Source organism: Coregonus clupeaformis, chromosome 9 (assembly GCF_020615455.1).
Source record: "Coregonus clupeaformis isolate EN_2021a chromosome 9, ASM2061545v1, whole genome shotgun sequence".
NCBI lineage: Eukaryota > Metazoa > Chordata > Actinopteri > Salmoniformes > Salmonidae > Coregonus > Coregonus clupeaformis.
The window spans coordinates 7,726,544-7,739,533 of record NC_059200.1 but is presented as its reverse complement, the minus strand read 5'-3'; the positions used below and the strand labels follow the sequence as shown (position 1 = coordinate 7,739,533).

Below are 12,990 nucleotides of genomic sequence, written 5' to 3'. Positions count from 1 at the left end.
TTGTTTTTATGAGAAACAATGTGCTGGAAATTCAAAATTGTTTGCATAGTCAACATAGTCAACAACACACACACCAGGGGTCTTTTCACATACCCCAGGTCCAGAACAAATTCAAGGAAACATACAGTATTATACAGAGCCATGATTGCGTGGAACTCCCATCCATCTCATATAACGCAAGTGAACAGCAAACCTGGTTTCAAAAAACAAATAATGCAACACCTCACAGCACAATGCCTCTCCCCCATGTGCCCTACTTTTTGTGTGTATGTACTGACATGTATGTGTAACTGATAGATGCACACACACACACACACACACACACACACACACACACACACACACACACACACTACATGTTAATGTTTATAAATGGATGTAACTTGTAGTCTTTTGTCTGTAATGTCTTTCTCGTTATGTGTCGAACCCCAGTCAGACTAGTTGTTGCCATTGGCGTCAGCTAATGGGGATACTAATAAAATAACAAATATATACACTCCCTGGGCAGTTTATTAGGTACACGAAAATGGATCGCTCCTACAGACAGTGAGTCACGTGGCCGTGGCTTGCTATATAAAGCAGGCAGACAGGCATCAAGGCATTCAGTTACGTTTTGATTGAACGTTAGAATGGGCAAAACGAGTGACCTAAGCGACTTTGAGCGTGGTATGATCGTCAGTGCCAGGTGCGCCAGATCCAGTATCTCAGAAATGGCCGCCCTCCTGGGCTTTTCATACACGACAGTGTCTAGGGTTTACCGAGAATGGTGTGATAAACAAAAAACATCCAGTCAGCGACAGTCCTGTGGGCGAAAACAGCTCGTTGATGAGAGAGGTCGAAGGAGAATGGCAAGAATCGTGCAAGCTAACAGGCGGGCCACATGGCAAATAACGGTGCAGTACAACAGTGGTGTGCAGAACGGCATCTCGGAACACACAAGAAGAAGCGGCTCCAGTGGGCACGCAATCACCAACATTGGACAATTGAGGAGTGGAAAAACATCGCCTGGAACATGACAGCGAGTTTAGTTTACTTGAGTGGTCTGTGCAGTCCCCAGACCTAAACCCAATAGAGCATCTTTGGGATGAGGTGGAACGGGCTGTTCGCAACATGAATGTACCGCTGTCCAATCTGCAGCAACTGCGTGATGCCATCGCGTCAGCATGGACCAAACTCCCTGTGGAATGTTTCTGACACCTTGTAGAATGCCCTGAAGAATTCAGGCTTTTCTGGAGGCAAAGGGGGGTCCGACCCGGTACTAGATAAACTGTCCCGTGAGTGTATATATAAAACAGGAAAATCACGTTTTTGACTCCACTGGGCCTTTAAGGCCCACTGTACTATACCTGGTCCAGGATGGTGTTGATTCTTCCCACCTCACAGTCGATGAGGAAGCGTTTCTCCTGCCTGCGGTCCATCTCCTCGATGATACGTTTGTACTCTGTAGGGTCCACTATTCTGCCCACCGACCGGGCCGTCACCTGCCAGTTATTGGCCACTGCTGACTCCATGATGGCCTGAAGGATAGAGAAACCTGGAGAGGAGAGAGAGGGGATCAGTCACATACTGTAGAATGGGAAAATAAAGATGTGTGGTCGTTTGCAGAGGAGAACAGTGTACTTAATCACATTATAGTTACTGTAAAGTCAAAATACAAAGCTCTTTGACAACAAAATCTGGGCACATAATCTAGTTTCAAGTTTTAATGTCACATGCACAAGTACGATGAAATTCATTTCTTGCAAGCTCTAAACCCAACAATGCAGTAATCAATATCATTGTAGTACTAAAAATAACATAAGGTTTAACAAAAACACACAATAAATAAAAAGAAGAAATCTGAAATAAAAATAACACGAGAAAGTAAGAAGCTATATACAGGATCAGTTCCAATACCATATTTACAATGTGCAGGGATACTGGAGTGATAGAGGTAGATGCAGTACCAGTCAAAAGTTTGGACACACCTACTCATTCAAGGGTTTTAATTTTTACTATTTTCTACATTGTAGAATAATAGTGAAGACATCAAAACTACGAAATAACACATATGGAATCATGTTGTAACCAAAAAATTGTTAAACAAATCAAAATATATTTTATATTTGAGATTCTTCAAATAGCCACCCTTTCCCTGGATGACAGCTTTGCACACTCTTGGCATTCTCTCAACCAGCTTCATGAGGTGGAAGCAAATAATGCATTTCAATTAACAGGTGTGCCTTCTTAAAAGTTAATTTGTGGAATTTCTTTCCTTCTAATCAGTTGTGTTGTGACAAGGTAGGGGGGGTAAACAGAAGATAACCCTATTTGGTAAAAGACCAAGTCCATGTTGCTGACATCAGTATGAAAATGTATGCACTCACTAACTGTAAGTCGCTCTGGATAAGAGCGTCTGCTAAATGACTCAAATGTAAAAATGTTATGGCAAGAGCAGCTCAAATAAGCTAAGAGAAAAGACAGTCCATCATCACTTTAAGACATGAAGGTCAGTCAATACGGAACATTATAAGAACTTTGAAAGTTTCTTCAAGTGCAGTCGCAAAAACCATCAAGCGCTATGATGAAACTGGCTCTCATGAGGACCACCACAGGAATGGAAGACCCAAAGTTACCTCTGCTGCAGAGGATAAGTTCATTCGAGTTACTAGCCTCAGAAATTGCAGGCCAAATAAATGCTTCACAGAGTTCAAGTAACAGACACTTCTCAACATCAACTGTTCAGAGGGGACTGTGTGAATCAGGCCTTCATGGTCGATTTGCTGCAAAGAACCCACTACTAAAGGACACCAATAATAAGAAGAGACCTGCTTGGGCCAAGAAACACCAGCAATGGACATTAGACCCTTGGAAATTTGTCCTTTGGTCTGGAGTCCAAATTTGAGATTTTTGGTTCCAACCGCTGTGTCTTTATGAAACGCGGTGTGGGTGAACGGATTATCTCCGCATGTGTATTTCCCACCGTAAAGCATGGAGGAGGAGGTGTTATGGTGTGGGGGTGCTTTGCTGGTGACACTGTCTGTGATTTATTTAGAATTCAAGGCACACTTAACCAGCATGGCTACCACAGCATTCTACAGCGATACCCCGTCCCATCTGGTTTTGGCTTAGTGGGACTATCATTTGTTTTTCAATAGGACAATGACCCAACACACCTCCAGGCTGTGTAAGGGCTATTTTACCAAGAAGGAGAGTGATGGAGTGCAGCATCAGATGACCTGGCCTCCACAATCCCCTGACCTCAACCCAATTGAGATGGTTTGGGATGAGTTGAACCGCAAAGTGAAGGAAAAGCAGCCAACAAGTGCTCAGCATATGTGGGAACTCCATCAAGAGTGTTGGAAAAGCATTCCAGGTGAAGCTGGTTGAGAGAATGCCAAGAGTGTGCAAAGCTGTCATCAAGGCAAAGGGTGGCTATTTGAAGAATCTCAAATATAAAATATATTTTGATTTGTTTAACACTTTTTTGTTTACTACATGATTCCATATGCGTTATTTCATAGTTTTGATGTCTTCACTATTATTCTACAATGTAAAAAATAGTAAAAATAAAGAAAAACCCTTGAATGAGTAGGTGTGTCCAAACTTTTGACTGGTAGTGTATGTATAGGGGTAAGGTGACTAGGCATCAGGATGTATGATAAACAGAGTAGCAGAAGCGTAAATTAAGATTGTATGTGAGTGTGTGTGCGTGTGTGTAGAGTCAGTATAAATCAGTGGAGGCTGCTGAGGGTAGGACGGCTCATAATAATGGCTGGAACGGAGCAAATGGAATGGCATCAAACAACATGGACACCATGTGTTTGATGTATTTGATACCATTCCCCCTATTCCGCTACCGGCCATTACCACGAGCCCGTCCTTCCCCAAATAAGGTACCACCAACCTCCTGTGGTATAAATGTGTGTGCATGTTATGTGTGTGTTGGAGTGTCAGTGTGTGTGAGTGTGTAGAGTCCTGTGAGTGTGAGACTGCAAAAAATAAAATAAATACAAGGGTCAACTCAGATAGTCCGTGTAGCCATTTTGTTAGCTATTTAGCAGTCTTATGGCTCTGGGATAGAAACTGTTCAGAAGCCTGTTGGTGTCAGACTTGATGCACCGGTATCACTTGCAGTGCGGAAGCAGAGAGAACAGACTATGGCTTGAGTGGCTGGAGTATTTAATGATTTTCTGGGCCTTCCTTTCACACCGCCTAATATAGAGGTCCTGGATGGTAGGGAACTCAGCCCCATTGATGTCCTGGGCTGTCCGCACCACCCTCTGTAGCGCCATGCGATCGAGGGTGGTGATGTTGCCAAGCAGTGATGCATCCAGTCAAGATGCTCTCAATGGTGCAAACCTTTTCAACCTCCTGAGGGCGAAGAGGCGCTGTCCCACCTTCTTCAGGACTGTGCGTGTGGACCATTTTGTCCTTAGTGATTTGGACCCCGGGAGACTTGAAGCTTTCGACCCTCCTCTTTCACCTTTTTCACTTTGTCTATTACATTGTATCGTCATCAATTTAAAGGTTGTGTTTTGTACTGTTTGTTAACCAACTGGTGTAGGGTATGAATATTTCATGTTTTCTGTCCACTTCAATGGTATCATTATGTCATAAAAACAACCACAATAGTCTCTGAGCCCATGAGGAAAAACCTCCCAAAAGGCGAGCCCTGTCAATATCACATTTCATGGGTGAAATAAATAGTACAGTAGGTACAGTATGTCAAATGGAAAAGTAGCTTATAGCTTCAAGGACATGCAACTAGTCATTTTAGTCTGGGCTTTTTATGATGGTAGTGACACAGAACTGTTTCGCACAAATAATACTTGCAATGCCAAGAAGCTTTGGAGGAAAATTTCAATTGAATAGGATTTCATTTCAGCTCCCAGTGTCTCAGCTGTCACAGTCTGTAATAACTGAATTAATATGATAAAAAATTCAAATTGTGAAGTACATCATGTCAATGATACAGTATTACCCCTCCAACGTATAGGTTATAATGGATCTCACAGTGCTCTAGGTCTGATGAGCAAGCCTAATTTAAGCAGTCTAAAAGGGACGTAGTTACAACCCAGGACATATTTTCTTTTCAGGAGATCAATTCATCATCCATTATGTCAACTCAAGGTCAAAAGCTATAAATATAGACGAGGAAGAAATGCGGGCGTGAAATGGGGGTTACACAGCGAGAGCCGCACCCCTTTATGGGTAATAGCCTTATCAAAATATGAATGTTATTTAATAACACTCCTTACACCTCAATGAATAATGATGTGCTACCACTGGATTATTGATGCATAGTAATATACAGCCCTAGAATAGGCTAATGAAAGAAAGCATGGATGGACAAAACAAATCAGAAATTTGCATATTTCCATTATCCAGCAGGAAAACATATATACGTATCAGCGATGGTGGAAATGTGTGGTGGCAGTAGGTCATTATGTGGTAACTTGTAAGTATTAGACAGATAAAATGGTACACTTGGGGAAGGCTTTTTGTCTTCTCCTTCATCCCAGTGTGAGAGCCAGCACGTTATAGTCGGTTTGGCTAAATGGGCAGAGGCAGCAACACGCGCTCGGCTATCCCTTCCTCTTAGAGCTGGAGATAAAATCGCTGATTCAATAAAATGATGAATATTATTACTGATGCTGAAGCAGTCAGTGTAGATTATGCTAATGCAGATGCGGTCTGTGCAGTGCACTCCTGCTGGGTGCTGTGTGCCTGGTCCATCCACATGAAGCACGGTTCCCTATATGCGCTGCCGTCACTTTGTCCAACCTGCTACTGGCACGCCAGGGGCCTCTCTATAGGCCTACCACAGAGCAGGAGGGAATAAAAAACACCCTGTCTCACGTTGACAGCCCAGTCTAAAGACACCTGTAGCCCAAAAAGCCTCACAGCACTTCCACTAACAGCCAGCCATCACAACTTCAGCATATTACTTTCTATGTGAAAGGGACGTTTTAATTCATGTCAAATGGAGAAAACATGTTATGAGTGTTCATGGATACTTTAAACCGTCTAGAACACTAGCTGTAAGCACCATAAGTGGATCTACTGCTGTATATGTAGACATATTTTTTAAATATTTATTTATTTATTTAACCTTTATTTAACTAGGCAAGTCAGTTAAGAACAAATTCTTATTTACAATGACGGTCTACACCGGCCAAACCCGGACGACGCTGGGCCAATTGTGCGCCACCCTATGGGACTCCCAATCACGGCCGGTTGTGATACAGCCTGGAATCGAACCAGGGGGTCTGTAGTGACGCTTCAAGCACTGAGATGCAGTGCCTTAGACCGCACATATAGAGCTGTGAACTGAAGAACTACCATAGACTAGCTAGCTAGAGCACATAAGAATTCTGAGCACAGACAGAGACTCAGCCATCCACGCTCCTCTCCTACGTTAGTGACCTTCACTCAAGAGAACACTGCAGAAGGCTGTCCAATCAGACATGGCCTTTTATAAGACAGGCGGCTGTGAAGCACTGAGCACGGCCACATCACCATCACCCACTCAGGTGGTGACTGGAGGAGCAGTGAGGAGCAGGGAGAGCCGTGTATGCACATGTCTGATATTTCTAAAGGTTGGGAGACTCAACAACGGTTTTCATGCGTCTGGCCGTATCCCAGCGCAGTGTGAATGACAGTCAGATAAGATAAAACCCAGGAGCTAACCCCTGGATGAAAGGACTGGAGCTTATTCTGTCATTGTAGAAGCACCATCAGGCCACAGTGAAAAACACAGCGCTTTTATCATCCATCCCCACAGCATATAATAATAGAGAAAAAAGACTCCAGTCTATGTCTGATAGCATAGCAGCACAGAGGAAATTAAAAAGCAAATGCTGAAATATGAGGTGTTTTTTCACCAGCTTGCCTGAGACTACATATTGAATAGAGTACGCTGGGTAAAGCCTGACATTCTAAACATGTTACCAGCTGCTTATGAAGAAAAAGGATTTGGGAGGATTTAGAAATGATTCCCTCATGAGTTCTATTTTGTATCCATCTCCTGCCTCTAAGCTGATTTGGAAGTTTTGGGATTCAGACGTTATTATGTATTTCTCAATGTTAAACGTGTTGTGAACGTTGACAAATTAAAATACTCTGAGATTAAAAAGATATTAGCAACAATTCTGACAGAAAATATAAACAGGGGATGTAATTCAATACACGTTGACTTTCATTTAAATGTGATATGTAAAGGTAATTGCATTACAATGCTAAAAGAAGAAACATTCTGGATATTGGCATAGCCTGTCTGCTGTGTGTAAGATGAAGATAGTGTCACTCAGTGGTGCAAACAACAATGTGAACAACAAAGCGAGTGAATGTTGGTTCAAGGTTTTTAGTCGACTTTGTAAACAGATGGCACATATCACAGAAGCCAGCGGGCAGGGCGACCATCAAGGGCCTTTATAAACTGTCAATTATACACTACCAGCCCATAATAAAAAACACATTTAATATTCAGAAATCTGGGGCATATTGTCACAAGGCACTGTATTATTGTGATGAAAGCAAGTAATCTTCTGAGGGAAATTTTGTAAAAGATGACCCATAGCAGTACATTTCTTTAAAAACATTTGATACAGTAGAAACATTCACTGGAATGCTTTTTACTAGAGCCTGCTGACCAATTGGGAAACATAATTTGTGTGGAAATGAGTCCCAGCTACAGAGCTCAGGGTCAGGGTTGACACCTTTATTCACATCAAGTCCTCAACACTGGATGTCTATCATCTGAACTCTGACTTGACAGACACTCTATTCAAGTGCAATATCTGACTGCCTGTCAGATGATGCAGTAAAGATGGGAGTCTGAAAAGCTAAAAAAATCTCTTTCTGACGCTCGATACTCATTTGAACCTATTTTTGTCAGCAAGAAAAACATAAATGCTTCTGTACTCAGTATCAGATCTTTGAAAACTAGACATGGTGAATGAATGAATGAGGAACGTTCAAAACATAATTTTAATGGTGGGGATCTTGAATGGAAAATAAACCTTCTTGGCTCTCATCACACTAGGTTAATTTACATTTCTTCACATGAACACAATTCCCTGGCTCAGCGTGGTCAAAATGATTATGCAGAAAGCAGAGAAAATGTATACTTTCTTCAAAAGAACAATTACAACCCCTGATATTTGTCAGTGTCAGTTATCATAATTTGGTTATTTGAGTAGAGTAAGACCTAAAAATGTTCCTGATGCTTCTTCTCTATTTCTCTTGATATACAAAAACATTTCTTTAGATCATTTTACAGTCAGTGAAAGCTATGTATAGTATTTATTACTCACTGATTTTTATATATATATTTTTTTACATATGTAATAATTAAAGGCTATTAGTAAGCATTCAAAATATATAGTTATAAACAAAGACAGACTACATCTGGGACAGCACCCAACTCCAAGCCCAAAGCAGTGTGATTTGCATGCCGTCTTTGTACAGTGGGGAAAAAAAGTATTTAGTCAGCCACCAATTGTGCAAGTTCTCCCACTTAAAAAGATGAGAGAGGCCTGTAATTTTCATCATAGGTACACGTCAACTATGACAGACAAATTGAGAATTTTTTTTCCAGAAAATCACATTGTAGGATTTTTTATGAATTTATTTGCAAATTATGGTGGAAAATAAGTATTTGGTCACCTACAAACAAGCAAGATTTCTGGCTCTCACAGACCTGTAACTTCTTCTTTAAGAGGCTCCTCTGTCCTCCACTCGTTACCTGTATTAATGGCACCTGTTTGAACTTGTTATCAGTATAAAAGACACCTGTCCACAACCTCAAACAGTCACACTCCAAACTCCACTATGGCCAAGACCAAAGAGCTGTCAAAGGACACCAGAAACAAAATTGTAGACCTGCACCAGGCTGGGAAGACTGAATCTGCAATAGGTAAGCAGCTTGGTTTGAAGAAATCAACTGTGGGAGCAATTATTAGGAAATGGAAGACATACAAGACCACTGATAATCTCCCTCGATCTTGGGCTCCACGCAAGATCTCACCCCGTGGGGTCAAAATGATCACAAGAACGGTGAGCAAAAATCCCAGAACCACACGGGGGGACCTAGTGAATGACCTGCAGAGAGCTGGGACCAAAGTAACAAAGCCTACCATCAGTAACACACTACGCCGCCAGGGACTCAAATCCTGCAGTGCCAGACGTGTCCCCCTGCTTAAGCCAGTACATGTCCAGGCCCATCTGAAGTTTGCTAGAGTGCATTTGGATGATCCAGAAGAGGATTGGGAGAATGTCATATGGTCAGATGAAACCAAAATAGAACTTTTTGGTAAAAACTCAACTCGTCGTGTTTGGAGGACAAAGAATGCTGAGTTGCATCCAAAGAACACCATACCTACTGTGAAGCATGGGGGTGGAAACATCATGCTTTGGGGCTGTTTTTCTGCAAAGGGACCAGGATGACTGATCCGTGTAAAGGAAAGAATGAATGGGGCCATGTATCGTGAGATTTTGAGTGAAAACCTCCTTCCATCAGCAAGGGCATTGAAGATGAAATGTGGCTGGGTCTTTCAGCATGACAATGATCCCAAACACACCGCCCGGGCAACGAAGGAGTGTTTTCGTAAGAAGCATTTCAAGGTCCTGGAGTGGCCTAGCCAGTCTCCAGATCTCAACCCCATAGAAAATCTTTGGAGGGAGTTGAAAGTCCGTGTTGCCCAGCGACAGCCCCAAAACATCACTGCTCTAGAGGAGATCTGCATGGAGGAATGGGCCAAAATACCAGCAACAAGTAAGTGTGTGAAAACCTTGTGAAGACTTACAGAAAACGTTTGACCTGTGTCATTGCCAACAAAGGGTATATAACAAAGTATTGAGAAACTTTTGTTATTGACCAAATACTTATTTTCCACCATAATTTGCAAATAAATTCATAAAAAATCCTACAATGTGATTTTCTGGATTTTTTTTCCTCATTTTGTCTGTCATAGTTGACGTGTACCTATGATGAAAATTACAGGCCTCTCTCATCTTTTTAAGTGGGAGAACTTGCACAATTGGTGGCTGACTAAATACTTTTTTCCCCCACTGTATGTGGGAAGGATGGATAAAGACAAAGAGTTTATGATAGTACTTGATCTCAGTTCGAGGGTATAAGGGTATATAAGGGTAGTGTGGATAGTATGCTGTGTCATTTGGAGGTTATGAGAGGTAGAGTGGACATTATGCTGTCTCAGGTGGTGGATAGCATCATAGCGGCTGCAGCATCATGGATGCTGTGTGCCCTCAACTATGACTCAGTCTTCCCGGCTGCCTCCCAGGAGATGGTGACCTCTTTTAATCTCTCTCTCTCAGGGCAGGCATCATAGTTATTTGCTGTGATGGCTTGCCCAAAGCTGAGCAGTGCACCACCGGGGTGAAGTCACACAAAGCTTTTGAGCCCACTTTTAGAGAAAGCTCAAAAAATCTCAAAGCTTAAGTCAGAGAGAAAAAAACAACAATAGCTACTGCAGAGAGAGACATTCCACTTCCCTGAACCAGATTTCAACAAAATTGAGTTTGCTGGCTGGCTTTCTCCTTGAGAGTAAAGCTGCACGTACAGTACTGCAACGACTTCCCCTGTTACTGCTCAATTGCCTAGAGAACACCCATCTCTTAAACAAACAAAAATTGCCTTTCATCTTGGACAAACCATGTACCGAACACAGCATATCAACCCTTTAATAATGCAGAAAGACCACTGTTCAAATGGCCCATGCATTATCCTGAAAGCTTGTGTCCCAAAACAGATGAAAGGCATTGGAGACCAGCGGCCAGAGACAAGTGAGCAGAGGACGGTATAAACAAAACAGTGTGTAATAAAGCAGGGGCAAGTTCTATTAGTCACCCAGTTCATTATTATGCCATTTTAAGTCACATGGTCAGGGCCAGATTAGATGTGACAGACTGTGGATCTCCTTAGGAGATGTTTAGAATTCATAAAGTAAATCATATTTGCTTGAGCTGCAGAGGCACAAAGGCTTTGCTGACTCCTCCATTCTCTTCCCCAGGCTACGCCTCCACACTGTTTTTTATTCTATTGAAATTTCTGCTATTTCTCCTGCGAGCAGCTGAGACTAGTGCAGTCAGCTGAGGAGAGAGAGAAAACGAGAGAGAGAGAGAGAAAGAAAGAAAGAAAGAAAGAAAGAAAGAAAGAAAGAAAGAAAGAAAGTAAGAAAGAAAGAAAGAGAGAGAGAGAGAGAGAGAGAGAGAGAGAGAGAGAGAGAGAGAGAGAGAGAGAGAGAGAGAGAGAGAGAGAGAGAGAGAGAAAGAAAGAAAGAAAGAAAGAAAGAAAGAGAGAGAGAGAGAGAGAGAGAGAGAGAGAGAGAGAAAGAAAGAAAGAAAGAAAGAAAGAAAGAAAGAAAGAAAGAAAGAAAGAAAGAGAGAGAGAGAGAGAAGAGAGAGAGAGAGAGAGAGAGAAAGGGACAGAGAGAGAGAGAGAGAGAGAGAGAGAGAGAGAGAGAGAGAGAGAGAGAGAGAGAGAGAGAGAGAGAGAGAGAGGGAGAGGGAGAGAGAGAGAGAGAGAGAGAGAGAGAGAGAGAGAGAGAGAGAGAGAGAGAGAAAGAGACTCATCCTGGCCATTATAAGCCTCTTGCTCCTGGGCTCCTCTCTTGCTCTTGTTTAGAATGGATGTGTGTACATTTGTCTCCTAATGTCAGTTTTTCCACATACTATGGTAGCAGAGGATACAAATGCAAGGGACTTATTCAGTCAGGGATACAAAGGCTATATAACAATGGGGTTTAAATGCCAACACATTTTAAATATTGAACAATGAAACATACCTAGGATAATACTGAAATGAGTCACATTACATGTCGATGTTAAAAGGTATGCATACATGACATTTTAAGGTCAGTGACTGTGCTGGTTTTCTTTTCTCTCTGAAACACTATTTCTGTCTGCATACTGTGTATTGATTTCTTTATTTTTCCCCAGCAGTAGCAGCAGCAGCAGCCGTAGGGGCGGTCACAGCACCAACCAAGCAGGCAGTAGAGAGAAGAGAACTGTCCAGCGCTGAAATACTGGTTTCTGCAGTCCGAGCCAGTACTGTAGAGTGGAACTGTCCAAGGTTCTGAAATATTAGCAGCTTAGAACAGGGAGCAGGGAAAAGCAGGGGGGGTCTGAAAATTGCACTGAAGCACTCAAGGCTGCTGCATTGGGAGCAGTGTTAGGAGGAGCTGTTTCAGCCCAGTGCTGCAATACTAGCTGATTAAAGAAAGATGAGTACAGACCAGTCTGAAATACTAGCTGCTTAAAGAAAGATGAGTACAGACCAGTCGGAAATACTAGCTGCTTAAAGAAAGATGAGTACAGACCAGTCGGAAATACTAGCTGCTTAAAGAAAGATGAGTACAGACCAGTCGGAAATACTAGCTGCTTAAAGAAAGTGAGTACAGACCAGTCTGAAAAACTAGCTGCTTAAAGAAAGATGAGTACAGACCAGTCGGAAATACTAGCTGCTTAAGAAAGATGAGTACAGACCAGTCAGAAATACTAGCTGCTTAAAGAAAGATGAGTACAGACCAGTCGGAAATACTAGCTGCTTAAAGAAAGATGAGTACAGACCACTCTGAAAGACTGAGGCTTGTGATGATGGGATGTAGGATCCAATGCAGAGTGCAGGCCAACCCAGACTGATGCATTCAGTAACACACTCTAGATGCTTTGGAAAATGGTCACAATGTGGGACCAGCATATGTGTGTTTCAGGATAGAAGGATGTATCTGAGCGCCATCAGCTAGGACTTGACATTGGTTAATCAAATCTCCCCATTCTTGCTCAATTTTGCTTGCCTTCTCAAACAGCTACAACTGTATATGCATTCGCACATCAAGTCTTCTCTTGATTTGGGCTTGGGGATGGAACAACTGTTGAACATCTGAGTTTGTGGTTGTATGTGGGGGAAGGGTGGGTGTGTGTGTGTATGTATGTATCCCACATCTGTTGCTATGGAGTAATGATGTTAGGTACAATACAGGATGA

General features: G+C 42.3%; 1 protein-coding gene across 5 annotated transcripts in view; it reads right to left on the bottom strand.

Moving 5' to 3' along the window:
• LOC121573657 (glutamate receptor 3) overlaps positions 1 to 12,990 on the bottom strand; it is a 144,248-nt gene that overhangs the window by 51,794 nt on the left and 79,464 nt on the right. For all 5 annotated transcript variants that reach the window (XM_045222479.1, XM_045222478.1, XM_045222480.1 and 2 more), the window contains exon 4: positions 1,347 to 1,534. In XM_045222479.1, coding sequence (XP_045078414.1) covers positions 1,347 to 1,534 — 188 coding nt within the window. The remainder of the gene's footprint in view (positions 1 to 1,346; positions 1,535 to 12,990) is intronic.